At 39.9% G+C, this 17,540-nt stretch overlaps 1 protein-coding gene across 1 annotated transcript in view; it reads left to right on the plus strand.

Moving 5' to 3' along the window:
* The first annotated feature begins 4,586 nt into the window (after nucleotides 1-4,586).
* Nucleotides 4,587-17,540, plus strand: part of inpp5f (inositol polyphosphate-5-phosphatase F) — a 48,146-nt gene continuing 35,192 nt past the window's right edge. Inside the window, exons 1-3 of the mRNA XM_036547093.1 lie at nucleotides 4,587-4,964; nucleotides 12,279-12,359; nucleotides 16,145-16,281. Coding sequence (XP_036402986.1) covers nucleotides 4,868-4,964; nucleotides 12,279-12,359; nucleotides 16,145-16,281 — 315 coding nt within the window. The 5' untranslated portion in view covers nucleotides 4,587-4,867. The remainder of the gene's footprint in view (nucleotides 4,965-12,278; nucleotides 12,360-16,144; nucleotides 16,282-17,540) is intronic.

Genomic DNA, 17,540 nt, shown 5'->3' on the forward strand with positions numbered 1-17,540 from the left:
CTGTAAATCACCCTCTGAAAAAAAATCTCCTCAGCAGTCCCTGAATAAAATATTTATGTGAAGATGACTGGTAGAAGGCTGTACGGAGACTATAGCCTTATTTACATTCATATGATCGATATGACATTTGAAAAGTGTAAAATAAACTATAAAATGAAATAGTGAAAGTAAACTTTAAAGCTAAAAAAGCCATCCCTCAAGTTATGTTTTCTGTAGCCCATGCTAACTTAGCTAACGTTAACTACCGTCTCCACTGAACTGAATAACGCTAGCTAACCGAAGCATACTCCCCATGAAAGTCTGAGCAAACTTACAAATTAGCCGTTCCTTATATAAAATAACCAAATATTCTGCAACTATACTGCCTATTTCCCGTCACATTTTTTTCAGAGGCTGATTTACAGGTACCGTTTACTTGAAATAAGAAAAGTAAAAACTTACAGGTGAGCGGTTTCTCGTTCGCCTCTCCTACCATCATTCTTGCAATGACTTCTGGGTAGTGATGGGACGTTCGACACCAAGGGTTGGTTGGTGATAGGTTGTCAGAGGGTGCAGTTCCTGTGGTTTGAACAGGTAGCCAATGTAAGGAGATGAAGAGAGGCCTGACTTGACAGTATTTTAGTTGGCTGTAGACCAGTCGAGCAGCTGCATTCTGAATCAGCTGGAGAGGCTTGATGGAGCTTGCAGGAAGACCAGCAAGAAGAAAGCTGCAGTAGTCCAATCTAGAGTACATGAGGGCACTACTGCAGCAGTCCATTATAAAGTACATGATGGCCCGAGTTGTGCTGAGTTGGCAGTAAGAAGAGGACAAATTTTTTGGATGTCATAGAGTGGGAATCTGCAGCTCTGAGACACTGATGCTGTATTGTCTTTGAAGGATAGATTATGATCCAGCACCACACCTGGGTTCCTGGCAGGCCGGGATGCTGACACAGTCACATTGTCCATTATGAAGGATAGGAACTGCAGTGGTAAGGACTTAGCTGGCATATAAAGGGGTTCAGTTTGGAGAAACTGAGTTCTGTTGTTCATCCAATTTGATATTTCATTGAGGCATGCCTTAATGAGAGGGACAACCTCAATGTGAGTGGGTGAAAAGCAGAGATTGTTGTGTATCACAGTGTATAGCAATGGGAGAAGAAACCAATATACAGTATTTTGTATATAGGGGAAGACAGAGGGGACCAAAGACAGATCCCTGGGGTACTCCTGTGGAAAGGCTGTGGACCTTTGAAACAGTGTCATGCTGTATTACCTGGTGCTATAGGAACATTCAGAGAAGCAAGATGAGCCCACTTTTTGACATTGCCAAATATGTCCAATTCAGTTAGGGTCAGTCAGGATTCAGTTAGGAACAGAGGATGTACAGGCAGCTTTAGCACAGTTGAGAGCTTTGGTTATGGAAAGGAGAGGAGTTTCAGTTGAGTGACCAGCTTTGAATCCAGACTGATTAGGATCAAGTAGAACAGGGGTGTCAAACATACGGTCCAAAGATTCAAAACGGCCCGCACATCAACCAGAGGATGTAATACAGGCCCTACTATTTGCGTCAACTCTTTAGCATTACCACAAAACGTAATTCGTCATCCATCCACTAGGTGGCAAAAACCTATTTCAACTGAACAGCTAGTCATCTTTCATGACTAAAGAAAGATCACGAGCTAGCTACTTGCTGGCAAGAAAATGTTGTCAAAGATAAGAAAAGTTGATAAAGAGTGTCTGGCCTTTCAGGAAAAATGGACAAACGCCCACCTCTTTTGGGAGGTTAACAGTAAGTGTATCTGTTTAGTTTGCTCACAGCAAGTAGCTGTTCCAAAGGAGTATAATATTAGATGGCATTACCAGACTACTCACGCTGAGAAGTATGATCGCTACACCGGCCGGTTGCGGGAGGAGAAAGTGAAGGAGTTGGTGGCTACATTACAGAAGCAGCAATCAGTATTCACAAGAGGCCATGAAACAAGTGAGGCTGCTGTAAAGGCCAGCTATCTGATAGCCAATGACATCGCACAGGCATCAAAGCCATATTCTGAGGAAGAGTTTGTAAAAAACTGGTTAAAGTAGCTGAACTCGTGTGTCCAGACAAACGACAGGCTTTCGTCAACATTAGCCTCTCCAGAAACACTGCGGCAGCACGGATTGAGGACATCGCTGGACAGCTGACACAAAAGCTCATTCAAAAAGTTCAGGGATTTGTTGCTTTTTCCGTCGCAATTGACGAAAGTACAGATATAACGGATGTGGCACAGCTGGCGATTTTTATTAGAGGTGTTGACTCCATTTGTAACATCACAGAGGAATTCGTAGAACTGGTACCCATGACTGACACTACTATGGCTAGCGACATCTTCAGTAGTCTCGCTGCATCATTGGATAAATTGGGAGTGGACTGGGCCCGTGCCGTAAGTATGGCGTCAGATTTATGTCAAAAGTCGCGAGCGCAGAAAATATTCTCGCGAGTGCACGAAACATGCTGCGAGCGTATAAAACATTCTTGCGAGCGCAGAAAACATTCTCGCGCACAAAGCAGCCACCACGCGCGAGAGAATTTCTGCTTGGCACTCGCCAAGCGAGCATGTTTCCTGCGCTCGTGACTTTTGACATAAATCTGACGCCATACGTAAGTCTTGCGACTGATGGCGCACCATCAATGATCGGTGTGAAAGCTGGAGTTGTGGCCAGACTTCGAGAGGAAGTGCAGCAGTATGGAGGGGGTGAGTTTTGGAATTTTCATTGTATACTCCACAGAGAGACACTCTGTTGTAAAACACTGAAAATGGACAATGTCATGGCTGTTGTCATCAGAACTGTCAACTTCATTCGAGCCAAAGGGCTCAATCACCGCCAATCTCTAATATTTCTATGTTAAAAGATATGAAACAAAAAAGTTGGAAATGTATTGAAATGGAATCAAATAAAATAAATGGGAAATTAGCCTAGTAATTGTTTTACTGATTCCCAATGAAAAGGTGTTCAAACTGTCTTGAAAAAACGAATCGTACTGCCATGCAGATTTCATGGTTGCCCTTTTTGAATGGATGGTCAACGATTATTTGGCCCTCGATGACCTAGAAATTTAGTGATGTGGCCCTCAGTGAAAAGAAAGCATTAGAAAGAGCCAAGAATAGAAAGAGAGTTAGTGGGTTGGCAGTAAAACCACTTGCAGTGTGACTTGGGGCCTGCACTGACCACTGGGAGCTGTTACAGATGTCTGTTACTTTCGTCTCAAAGTAGGATGTGAAATCGCAAAAACAGTGAAGGTGGAAGGAGGTGGAGGTGGGGAAGGGTTGTGAAAGGGAACAGAGTGTGGAGAATAGCCGAAAAACTATATTGCTCCCTCTCAATGAGAGCTAGAACTACTTTTGCTTTTTCTACACAATTAGTGCAGTCCAACACAAATCAGCTAGAGAGAGACTATTATGATGCAGATTACTAATTAACATAAAACACAGTAAACATTAGCACAGTCCAACACAAACACACTAGATGGAGACTATTACAATGCAAATAACCAATTAACATAAAACACAGTAACTGTAAGTATAATAAATAATTATAGTAATTAATTATAGACAGCAATGAGGATGCTGAGGCAGCTAATATGGAGACACTAAAAGTAAGTAATGCGAGTCAAACTATGATTTTTGTTTTAATTTATTTATGGGTGTTGACTGGGCTAGAGCATTGTAGCTTGTACAGCAACAGCAATTTGTATATTGACATTCAAAAAATTAAGTCACATTATTTAATTTGTTAAAGGACTGTATAAAATACTGAGCGCTTCAGATATGTTTTGTTCCATGTCTGAAGGACATTTCTCAAATTAAAAGAAATACATTGTCTAAAACACAAACTATGTTCCTCTTTTATTTAGTATTCTGCTTTTAAGAAGCACCTGCACTGTACACTAGGTCAGTGTTTCTCAACCCTCTCCTGGAGTACCCCCTGCCCTGCATGTTTTAGATCTCTCCCTGCTCCAACACAGCTGATTCAAATGATCAACTCGTTATGAACTCCTGACGCTGCTTAACAACAAACTGATCATTTGAATCAGCTGTGTTGGAGCAGGGAGAGATCTATAACATGCAGGGCAGGGGGTACTCCAGGAGAGGGTTAAGAAACTGCACTGGGTTATTTCTATTTATTTGAATACCACTACTTTGTGAAAAGGTATGAAATAAAAGTGTAAAATCAACAAAAAAAGAATATTATGCATCCGAATTTATGAAGAGCAATTTAGTTGTTTACTGGAGCCGATGACATTTTTTAACGAGATGAAGGAACAAGGCACTTAATAGATACCCAATGTCAGCAATGTCTTTGCGCCCCCTGTGGATGAATAGTGACAGTGATTGCACTTGTATTAAGCCGCGCAACTAAGCACCATATGCAGCACATATCCGTTTGCTGTTACATCGCCAAGTAAAATTGCTTCTCACATATCCCATACACCCCTCTATCCTTGAGTGTTTCTGGAATCAAATCGGTCAACCCTTGCCTGCGGATAAGCTTGATCCTATGAGTTCACTTTAAGAGACATTTTTCGGATGACGAGTAGAGTCACATGTCATTACGTTGCAGGAAATGGATTCGGTAGATCTATAAGCACGAGCTGACAGGAAGTCAACAGAAAGATGTTTTCAAATGATCGCCCCAGGATTGCCTCTGAAACGGAGTTTTTCTTCGTTTTTTAAAGTCAATGGATGACCACGGTTGTAAATTATAGCCAAAGCAAACAACACCAGCAACCAAAAAAAAAAAAAAAAAAAAAAAACAGCACCTAACACCATACAGCACTATGGACGATTGAGCTGCCTGTCTGGTTCGGAATTTTACTTAGTGTAGCTATTCATCATTAATAGTCGAAATGGAGCTATTTCAAGCCAAAGATCATTACATTCTACAGAGCGGAGAGCACGCACTCTGGTGCAGCAGAAAAGATGGGACAATGGAAGTCAGACCTGGTAAGTTGTCCAGGCAAATAAATAATGCATATTCCGCTTTATTTCTCCTAACATATGTAGCTAGCTTGTTCGCTAACGACATGTTTATTCTGGAGAATCCACCTTCCGGTGGTAATCAAGCACAAGTTCGGCACACAAATAAGGACTGTCCTAAACAAGGTATTTTTGTCATGCGTGGACGGACATTGACGGAAGTTGATAGCCAGCTAGCTATGGAGAGCTTCAGTCGATATATCGCGTTTTCAGTTTGATCCGGCTAAAATTTGCATTCAGTGTCAACGATTTTTCTGTAAATGTATGTCATCAGTCATGCTTACACAATGAAAGTGGCATTGAATGTATGTAAACTGGTCGAACTTTACCGACATTTCCCAATGATGGCTGCTTACGCCATCTAATTCATGCATGCCTCCTGCTGTATCCGTTGTCCTACTTTTCGAGGAAGGTGTGTAGCTAGTTCTCATCAGAGCATGAATACACACGCCGGGCTGTGCCCGAAGAAGCAGTCGGAAAGTGGAAAAACCGAAGGTTTGAGACTGTTGCTGGAGGTGAAGGTGAAATATTGTTTTAATGCTATTTTGAACCCAGAGCGAATTAATGATTGCAGTATTTTCAAACGTTCATAAACCACACGTTTATTTAGTCTAAAAATATCAGCCTATCAAACGCCTTCAAAATATAACGTGAATGTTTGTCTTCCGTTTTATTTAACGTCATCGTTTAAATTACAATTTTAAACAAAGCAGCGATTGATGTGTGGAAAATGAAATAGAATTGTAATGTAACAATACACACGCTGCATTTGAGAGCATTTTTATGATGTAAACATCGAAATCTATTTGAGTATTTGTTTTGGTTATATTTTAATGTAGCAAAGGATGTTGTTTTTATTGCTAGAGAGGCCAAATAAACATTTGCTCCCAGTTTGGCATTTGGTGAAGCTTGCAATGCACTGATGCAAGCTTCTTTAGGGTTTAATTTGTGCTCTAACACGTATAAATGCAACGGGTCAAGCTTATTATCTGAAACTGTGGAGTATCAGTAACCCTATGTGGTCTATGTACACTGTGTCTGTGTATATTCCGTGTAAGAGTTAATAGCTAGAATAAAAAGTAAGGACCCAGGGACAGATTCTAGTGGAACACCATTGTTCACTCTGGAAGCACAGAGGGAGAGTCATTAATCTGAGCACTTGGATAAGTAAGACTTGAACTGTGAGAGTGGCCAGGAGGTCAAGACTCGAGAGTGGTAAATGGTGAAGGTGGTGAAGATGATCTGTGTGAATCTGATTATCAGCACTGTGAAATGCTGAATTTCTAAGAAGTGGCACCAACAGGGAGATGTGTCCATGACTTGAGAAGAATCAGTTTTAAGAATCAAGAATTTTTTTTAGTATGGGTTCCTTAAAGAATCAGTTATATAACCAGGGTTGCCTGAATGATAGTTTGGATCAGTTGCTTAAATAGATTCTGTAGGAACAGGATGTACTGGCAGAATTGAGGATTTGCATGAGATCATGATTATTTATTCATTTGACTTAACAGCTGTAACATAATGTAACAAAAGGTGTAACTGTTGCGATGATCATGATGACCATGGATGAGAAATTGGTGGGTGCACATACTTCATTGTTCATGTGATTCTAATTTTCTTTATGAATAAGACCATACATGTATTGCTAATAACTAGGTGTGGTTGTGATACATTTCTTCAGCCCAGCAACTCTATTAAATGTAATGATGGAGTCATGTATATTTGTATCAATGAAGTAAAGATAAATAGGATATCCTAGCTAAAGAGAGTCTTTTTTGAGGTTGTTGATGGTCTGTCTTTCCAGACATGAAAAACATTTGAAACTTATCTGAGCAAAGAGATGATACTCTTCTTGAGTGAAGTGGGTATCTTTGTTAGCATGTATATTGAACTTAGATTTGGGATACACACCCCCTGTGTCAACTTAGAGCTTAGAGCTGTTCATTATAACCACCAGTTCATTTTAAATTCAATGATTTTCTGAAAATGTGCTTCTTTAAACACCATCAGAGATAACTAGAATTAAATTAATAAGTGAATAATCATAGAGAACTTTTTTATAGGGCTGTCCCTGACCAAAGATTTTCCTAGTTGACTAGCAGTCGTTAGTTCAAGCCATTAGTCGACTAGTCGTCACACGTTTATGATGTTAATTCAATTATTTAAATATATATTTTTGGGGCATCAGAAAATGATTTGAGTTCCAGGGCTGAGGAAGAATGTTATAAGTAACATTGTTACCACTGTGCTACGGTACAGAGAAATACAAAACCGTAATAATGAGCCTTTAAAATATAAATTTTAGAAGCGCATGCTCGAAGTGAGCCGCCTGTTAATGACAATGCTAACGGCAAAAGCGGCAATGATTCTGAATGTGTCGGAACAACCAGCAAGGAGACTGAACATTTTGTTAATTTATTTCAACACAGTATAACATAATACAACTTATGAACATGTAACACCAACACAATAACTTATAAAGGAAATGATAAATAAAAAACAGAACATGAAGTTAAACATGCAGTAAGCGAGGTAATTTAGCTTCCCCAGTCCCCGCGAACACTTGTCATATGCGCTATTAGGCTTATCCAATATATTTATTTAGCTGCATATAGCCTTAACTTTGCAATTCGTTAATGTTAATTAGGCCATTAATTATTTAGCATAATGGAATAACCCTTTCGCGCGTACGGTTACACTGGTGTGATTAGCCATTTAGCGGGTATGCTAAAACGTACGATTAGAACACGAGATTGGAAAAATTCTAGCTAATTTTATCTTTGAGGAAACAGCGATTTAGCATTAAAAAATATAGCAAACGCTAACTGAAAACTATGAGAAGCTTAATAATGCTAATGAAAACATAGTGAACCATGTACAGCACGCTACATTGCATAAAAATAAGTACCCTAAGCGTTAGGGTACTTAGGGGAGAACCGGGATGAAAGTAGCACTTTTCAGATAAACGTCATTTTGTAAGATAACATTACAGACAGAAACTAATTTTTGTTGTGATCAACAACTTGTGTGTGTGTTCTGTCAATACCAGGTGCTATTTTGTACAAATGTGGAATGACTTCGGTATAATAATATAATAAGTATAGTTCTTATTGTAGAGGGATGAAAGAAACAACTGTTACAATCATCCCGACTAGGGCTGCAACTAACGACTATTTTGATAGTCGAATAATCTATCAATTATTGAAACGAATAATCGACTATTCGGATTATAAAGCACGAGATGAAGGAATGTTTTAAATTTAGCTTGAGGTTGGACTAATTCAGTGAGGGCACTTGCTTGCTGGGAAGTACAAGTCTGCTTCCTTTGAAGAAAGCCATCCATGGAGATCCAACAAACCCATAACTCATTCGAATTAAGACCTGATGTCATTGTGTATTTGTGCTTTACAACATAACCTCCACGAAACAATCGGTGGAAAAAATCTCTCTCTCTTCTCTCTCTCTCTGGGATTGAACCAGCAACTGTTTGGTTACAACTCCTGCTCCTTAACCACTATGTTACACTGAATGAATTGGGGCAGGCAGTGAAATTTGGGCGCAGCGATAAAAAGAATGGCTCTCAAGTACGACTCGGATCCCTTCGTTCATACCAAAGAGCCGTTCAAAAGGCTCGGATGGGTCGCGAACGTAACATCACTAATTCGAATGCAACCCACATTGGGCACGCATGCATAGACACGAGTTGTAGAAATCTTTTGCGATTTAGACAGTATCAAATTCTCCGGTGTTCTCTAAACTTGTGCACTCGGCAGCAACACTATCTCCAGCCATAAACGTCACCATGACAATGATGCAACATTTAAACAGAGAATTTCTAAATAGCAGATGGGCTCTGGTTTAACATTGTAAAGTTAGGGCACATTTGGAATGTGAACAGATCGTTGTGAATAAGAGGTTATTATTTGCTACCCTGTATGTTGAACATCATTAATAATTTATTGGTCAAGAAAAAATGTATTTCAAAATAGAAAACATTACAGCTCATAACGTGAAGTAACATGGCTTTTAACATTAACATTGGCTATGCCAACTTAACGAGACGAGTCTTCATCATCCACAGAGCCAATGTGCTCGAGCATAACTGATGTGCTCCTATGCCAGGCAAGGTCAGGTTTGCAAATGTTGCCATTCACAACCTTCTTGGCAGAGTTAACCCTTTCGCGCGTAAGGCTACACCAGTGTGATTAACCGTTTAGCATGTATGCTAAAACCAGTGCGATTAGAAAACTAGATTGGAAAAATTCTAGCTAATTTTAGCTTTGAGGAAACAGCGATTTAACGTTAAAAAATATATCAAATGCTAACTGAAAACTATGAGAAACTTAATAATGCTAATGAAAACATAACAAACTATGTAACATAACGCGCGTGCTACAGAGCATAAAATAAGTTACGTGCGAAAGGGTTAAGAGTGAAATGCTGGCACACTTTTGAGGTCTTTAGTCGTGAAGGTGTTGCCATCTGTATTATTCACTCCAGTAAAAGCAACGCAGCTTAGTCTACATGTCTGAGCATTCAAAGTCAGCAAGAAAAACATGCAATGATGTCACCAACTAACTGACAATTAAATTTGTTGGCAACTAATTTGTTCATCAATTTTAGTCGACTACATAGATTATTTGTTGCACCCCTAGTCCCGACAATGATTCCTGACAGTTAAACCTGACTTGCTTCTAAACTGAGAAACTCTGACATGGCAAACTTCAGGATGTGTTAAAGTACTAATTAATCTGTCAAATGATCATGACTGTGACACATGAAACAATAGGCACAACTAGTCATTCCAAAAAAAATTACCACTTGAGTGAATTTACTTTCTGTGATCAAAAACAGCTTCTCGGGTATAACTCCGCGAAAGTATGATGTATCCACGTGATTTTTCGTGGTTCTGGTGCTGCATGCTGTACATGCTGATGCAGTCAGGCATACTGTATCAGACTTGTATGGGCTCAGAGAAAATCGCCGTGTTACTCCTCTACGTTTCCCCCTACTCTCCCCTACATGTTTCAGATGATAAGTCATGTTTGAGGTGATGGTAATCTTTGCATGCAGAGTTTGCATGTCACCTTCTTGGGGTCATTCTTTACACGCTCGAAATGATCCCATGCTTTGGATGATTTCCTGCCCGACATAGTCTAATAACTTTTTAACAGCGCAGCTCCCAAATGGAGTTTGAGGGGGTTTTTTTCTGCGACTCACCGACCAATGAAAACTTGGTCGACTAATGCTCTTGTCATCAACTAACATTTGGTCAACTATTAGGGGGCAGCCCTACTTTTTTACCAGTGGCATTCTAAACCAGCTAGGTCTTCATATCTGCCCCACAAATTTGGTACAGCTGTACTGGTTAAGTATAATTGTTCAGTTTCTTGTTTGCGGTCCCAATGAGCTGTTAATTACTCTCAATAAAAAAGGAATACTTCTTTATAGTAATAATATGCTTAAAGGATTAATATCAATTTAAATAACTTCCACATATGTCTCATGTGTATACTTCTGTTAGAACAAACACATTTCCAACAACCCACGTTTGTAACAAAGGGCTAAGAGCATATATTTAAGTGAAGATAGAGATTAATACTGATATAACAGCTCAATCAAACTTAATGAATTGAGAGCTGAGCTAGAATGAAAAACAGGCTACACAGTGGGTCTCGAGGACCAGAACTGGGAAGTACTACAGTACACCATTCACAAGAGTAAGCCAATGTGCTGGCAACATGTCAGTGGAAAAACAGGATTCGCCACTTAGCTAGCCTCACCGGTTTTACATGAAACACAGAAGAGTCATTTAACCATTTTAGCAGAGTAATGGTGCACATCCATTGCACTGGAGCAGTGCCATGAACATGAATGCAGAGTATAACCACAATCAGTTAAGCAAACTGTCAAAGTTAGCATTTCTCTTTTTTTGTGTGAATTGTGAATTGTTTTATTCGGGTATTGTACCTCTGTGTCTAGCAGTCAATGTAGGTGGGTAATTTTCAGATGTATTTTATCATAATAGTTTATAACTGGTCTGCAGTGGTGAAGTGGTGGGGTTGCCATGTGTACAGATTCCCCATTTGGTGAAATACATAACCTATTGGACCCTTCAGAAAATACAATTCAAATGATGAATGATCCCTTGAGGACTCTTTCACAATACATGTGTCTTTTTTGAGATGGTGGTATATAGATGTCCATGGGGAGTGCTTCTTGATAAAAGAGGGATGCATTTGACACCTCTTCTGTTCAGGATGAGTCAAGGCTTGAGTCAGACTTAATTTAGCAAGAAAGAAAGAATGAATTTTACAGTTTGATATTGAGTTATGGGATTTACTATATCCATTAGGGCTTCCGGAAGCTTTGATATGTGTTTTATTAGTATGGAGGAGCCCCTTAAGGTGGATTCACACTAAAGATGTCCCAGCTGTGTAAGAATGCTGTTACAGACACATCAGCTGCTCAGCCAATGATTCAGGGACTGAAGCCTACTGTAGGGTTTGTCTCCAAGGCAAAAGGCCCAGAGATTGCAGCATTTTTACATAGATACATTCATATTAGATGCCAGGATAAAGTTAATATTAAAATGTTTGTGTGCTTTTTGTGAAAGTCATTTGCAACTGCATGAATAAGTGTGGTGTTGAACATTATCATTATTGTTTAGTACTACTAAATTTGCTTTGACCTCCGGCTTCTCACTGCTATAGCCTACACCTCTCAGAACTGGTGACTTTTAAAGGCATTTTGGACTCAAAGGAATGAATACCGACCAGACCTGAATGAATTTAGTACTTTGTCAAGACTAGGTAGCAATTCCATACATTTATAATTCGGTTTGGAAAAACTACTACTTAGTGGAAAATTTACCTTTAATTAAATTCCACTTATACCACTTTTTCTGCTGAGAATGCTGGTTTTGAGATAGCCTTTATATTCCACTTTATTAAACCTTTTTTTAATGAAAAAATCTTGGCTACCAGTTTCATTTTGGCTAGACTAAAAAGATTGGTTGCCTTTAGTGTCTCTTTGTGTTGCAGCATTGACTAAGTGAGAGAATATTAGAGAGCGTATAGCAATGAAGGTGTGATATCTCTCTTCTTTGCCGTCTCAAGAGGGTGTTTCCTCTCTTCAGCTGGATGCGGGTCATTCAGTGCATTGCACCACGCCAGCCAAGCTTTATCCTGTGTTAATCCCCAGTGGCTTTTCGGAAATGGAAAATCACCAGATGTTGTCACCTCAAAAGGCAGCAGGACTCTAACTCTGTTTGTGTTTTAGCCACGGACCTGTTGCTGGCATGGAACCCCATCTGCCTAGGACTGGTGGAGGGTATTATAGGGAAGATCCAGCTTCACACTGGTAAGTCCGACACTTGGGTGCTTCCTCATTTACAGCATGATGGAGGGCAGTTGAGTTTACACAGGGATAAATCTGTTTGGTGAAAAGAACAGAGATTAATGTAGCTAATCTCTGTTGTGGGCAGCAGTGTGGCATAGTGATGTGGAGCAGAGCTCATAACTGAAAGATTGCTGGTTCAATTCCCTACTGTGGCACTGCTGTTGTACCCTTGGGCAAAGTACAAAACCCAAAATTGCCTCAGTGAATATCCAGCAGTATAAATGGACAAAATTGTAACTGTAACTTGCTCTAGAAACATGTGCTAAATTGTAATAATGTAATTAGACCATAACCCCTTAGTCTCCCATTCCAAGGCCAATTACAGGGAATTCATACTTTGCTTTGAAAGTCTGTACTAATCAGTACATTAAAGATAAAATGGAGTAATTATTGAACCAGTGATGAAAACTGTGTTCTACAGCCAACTGCCTGTCTTTCATGCATTCACTGATTTGCGGTTCCAGGGCGCAGGTATTTTCAGGTTTCCAGGTACTGTTCCACAGAAGCATTACCTGTTCTCTTCATTTATTTGTATGCAATTTCTATACAAGTTCTTCTACCTAGCAACAGAAAACCATGAGTTGATTGGAGAAACAAGCTGTGTTGGAGTAGGGAGAGATCTAAAACATGCAGGACATGTGGCTCTCCAGGAGAGGGTTGGCCACCCCTGCTCTACAATTTGTCTCTTGATACATACAGAGATATAAATAAAAAGATGTATGGAGAAGTGTGTCCAAAATCGTGGAGATGCCTGGTATACATATTCATATATATGTGCACTGCAGTCACAGCTTTTTAGCTTTAACTTTAATACAGTGCCCAACCACAACCTAGCTACCTAACTAGCTAGCTAGCTAAACTGAACCACAACACTTGCTCACAAATGCAATGTAATTTAGTGCAATTCAAGAGAAACCTAGTTCATGTTCATCAGCTTGGTAGCTAGCTAGCTAGTTGTTCATATTAGGCTAGCAAGAAAACATTCACAATTGCAGAGTTGCTACTGGCAGTCAGCTATGTTTTGTCAGTCATTGTAGCTACCTTACAAACCAGCTTTCCTTGAACTAACTGATGCAAACACTGCTGCTTTGTGTCATTAATAAGTAGGCAACGATACAGGTTGGATTTGTTTTAAGGAACTATGCCCATGTGTTCCTCAAATAAAACAATTTTGGTATACAGTCATGCGGCGCTTAATGTCCACGATACATTCTGTGAAATAGGATGTTATGTGATTTGGACATTGTGCCAACACCATACTATATACTTAGCAAACCTATATGGAATAGGCAGGAGATTGGATGCTGCTGCTTACGAGTCGAAGCATACACTTATACGGTAAACTTTTTAATTGTAAGTATGCAAAGTTCACATTAAAACGATAGAGAGTACAGTACAGTACATAGGCTACATAAGACATTAGCATAGGCGTTTATTATTACTATCAAGACATATGTATTATACAGTATACTATGTACTGTACCATATGCCTGGCAGCGCAATTGCTTTATTTCCATGAGACATGAGATAGACATGTTGGGTGCAGGAAGTGTTGCCTGCGCTCCGTCTGGTTACATCTGCTACGTCTGCTTACGTCCGTTCTGCGATCTGGATTTTTAATCTTTATTATAACCTTATGGGACTACGGACGTATATGCAAACGGTTGTCCGAATGGACGTTAAGATGCGCATGACCATACAAGCCTTCGGCGTTTTCTTTAGTGATTTTCACAATTTCCAGTGACTCTGCATTTGTAAATTTGTGTTCCCTTTAGAGCTTTTTAAACATCTCTCCAAATATGGAAAGCTGCTGTATAGTATTTCATATCTCATTCTTATCGAATCGGATTGAATCGAATCGTTGGCTTGTGAATCGGAATAGAATCAAATCGGGGCATCTGTGCCAATACCCATCCCTAACTTGGACACACATACATTGTCCCTTAGCCAACCAAAATTGTTCCTCTGTTGTGTAAAGTTTCTCTCTGTAGCCTTCTAATTTTGCTAGGTCTGTCTGCCCGAATGGCATAATATGGCATAGTATATTTTATAACATTTTCTACAACTTAATAGAATCTCAGAGTTTGAGCCATATCCCAAGAACCAGATCAGGACATTTTTGGAGCTGGCATATTATCAAGGTTTTATTTGTGGTTTCATAGCACTGTGTGTTACCTTATGATGGACTTCACCAGGAACAAATTAGCTCAGCAACATCTGGCAGACTACAGAAACCTGTATGTCCTATGTGCCAGATTAGTGCTCTCTACTTTATTATACAGACTGATACCTCCAATATGTGCTTGGTAGTACCCTGTGGGCACAAGTGTAGTACCAAAAATGGTAAAAAAAAAGAATGTATAGCAGTCAGAAAAGCTTTGCTATAGGCATCATGACTCATCCTCAGAGAGCACACTCCCCTATAGTGGATATCCTCATCTAAGGAGCCTCATAGCTGGGCCAGGTTTTGAATTTTGTGATGGCAAACTGTGAGCTCTTTCATGAAAAGACTGCTCATTCCACACTTACCTAGCGATTATCAGAAACCAAACTCTGGGCTGATAAATTCTCAGCTGGCTACATGGGAACAGGAAAGCAGCTTCCAGCCTACGAGGAGAGTAGAAACAATGAAAGCCACATTAGAGTGCTTGGCAATGCAGTGCCTGTGGCTGTCCTGCTGTCTGGTCCTAAATGTTCTGTATGAGGGAAACAAACTTTAGGGTGACTTAGGAGCACCTCATTGCTTGAAAGAAGGACCCCCTACCAGAAGGCAAAGAAGCCTTGCCCTCAGTAGTGGTACATTCAGGAAGTGTTCTGAGCAGACGCCAGACTGTTTGGGGCCAGTGAAGTGGGTCCACCCAAGGAAAGCACACGGTGAATAGTTTAAGCACAGGACGTTCAAGTGGTTTGTGTTTCAGTAATGGAGGAGTGAAGAGTGGGATTTTAGGAGAGGTGTGAGTCATTTCTGTTTGAAGGCAGCAGGAAAGCAGGCAGAGAGGAGGGAGGTGTCAGAGATGAAGGAGAACAGATCAATGGAGAAGAGAGAGGATCCAGATGTTCGGGGGTCAGTTTGTGAGGGTTTAGAAAATCACACCTTTCAGACTTTGAGAGAGGAGAAGGAACAGAGGAGCCCAGGTGAGGGGCTGTACAGTGGAGTACAGGATGAGCTGACTGATATACCTCACTGCATGATTCAGTGACAGCAGCTAGAATTGTATTTGTGGTAAGGAAAGGGGCAGAGACAGTGTTAGAAGAATATATTAGGAGAGTGGTTGGGCAGTGAGTGTGGTATATCAGGGTATATTAAGCGAGTGGTGAGGTGGTAAGTGTGGTATGTGAGGATATATTAGGAGAGTGGGGAGAAGTGTTCATGATGTTTAATGCACACTATTAACGGTCTAACCACAGTTTCAGTTCCCTTCTTGCTTCGTCTTGTTCACCTTCCATGTTCTTCAGTAGAGACACCCAGGCTCACCCTCCAGTATCTCACATTAAACTTGAATTCATAGGATTAGAGAAAATGTCCTTTTAATCAGTGTGTGCCAGTTTAATTTTTAGTTCAGCTCAATTTCAGTGTCTCCTGATGCATACGTCTCAGTAAAATATAAACACCATTCAGGCCTTGTTATTAATCATAGATCTGTGTGTGAGTGTTTGCGTCCAGGCAGAAATGCTGGCTATCACACCCCTTTGAATATTTGAAGTAGTGCATCTGTGACATATGCCTGCCTTTCTCTTGTTGACAGATCTTCCTCTAGACCTGATCATGATCAGACAGAAAGCACTGGTTGGCAAGCTGCCAGGCGACCACAGTGTCTACAAGATAACCAAGATAGCAGTCATACCTCTCTCAGAAGATGAACCACAGGAACTGGAGCTGGAGGTAAGTTATGTTAACAAAACCTGCAAGATATCTTGAAACTGTTACTGTCGTTAGAAGTTAGGTGTTTTTAGAGAATGCGTTTTTATGCATTACCCTCCCATTTTTTATTTGAATGTGTATGCAGTTGACATTCTGAAATTAACCAAGGGCAAGTATACAGACATGAAACCCACAAAAACAATTTGGGCAGCCATACCTAGCACAGAGCCCCTGATCTCTTGTGGTCATGGAACCATAAATCAAGTCACAGCACCAATGTTCTGAACAGAAGTCAAGCATAGGATTTTTTGTATATAAATGGAATTCAAAACAGATTATGAGTCTGATCGTGGCATAAGATGTTCTTAAAAGTTGGTGTGTGTATTTGTATGGTACATATTTGCACATTGGCAGCATTTCTGATTCATGAATAGTCATGAATAATTTTTAAGATATGATTGTGTGAGGTAAATATTTCTCATGCATTTTTATACCTACCCAGGCATAGTTTACGATATTGTCATTTTTGATCTACAAGAGATGCAGTCATAATCCTGGTGTCCTATTAAAGCATATGGTGTGCGCTGATATATTTGAGGTTATGATTACTGTAGATTTTTGTAGGATATTCCACAGAATATTGCATGGGCAAATTGATAACAATCCAGTTTAGAATGATTTGCATTTACAATATTAATAAAAATTCCTTGATTAATGGTTTTACAACTGGAAATCACAGTAGTCAGCTGGCCAGCAAAGCTAATAAATTCCAGCATCTTTGGTTCAAGTACATACAGAAGTAGCTTTCTGATAATATAGTAGCTATACAGCTACTAATTTGCAACACAAGCATATTGGATCAGCTACCATATTGCAGCAACATCCTTTCTGTCAAACTATTCTGACTGATGGGACACCTCTCAGTACATTCTAGTTTAGTGACCCTAAATTATCCTGTCTTACCTGAGGATTGTAAATGGCTTCAATGGGGGCAGCCGTACTGTAGCTAGAGACGGGTGAGGCAACAGACAATTCTTTGTTCACTGTTTTGTATTTCCCAGCAACATTTTAATTTTTAGTAATGCATTACTATGAAACTCTTTGGATTTGCTTCAAATGTTAAAATCATTCTAGGTTTGTCCTGTCTTCAGTGTCACTTCCTGCACTACGTGAAATTGATCAGCCATATTAGCTAGCTTGGATCAATGACAGTGCTGCAGCTATAATGTGCTAGGCAGCTATATTCATTGTTTTACTCATAGACACTGTACTAGAACTTT

The sequence above is a fragment of the Megalops cyprinoides genome, chromosome 15, assembly GCF_013368585.1.
Source record: "Megalops cyprinoides isolate fMegCyp1 chromosome 15, fMegCyp1.pri, whole genome shotgun sequence".
NCBI lineage: Eukaryota > Metazoa > Chordata > Actinopteri > Elopiformes > Megalopidae > Megalops > Megalops cyprinoides.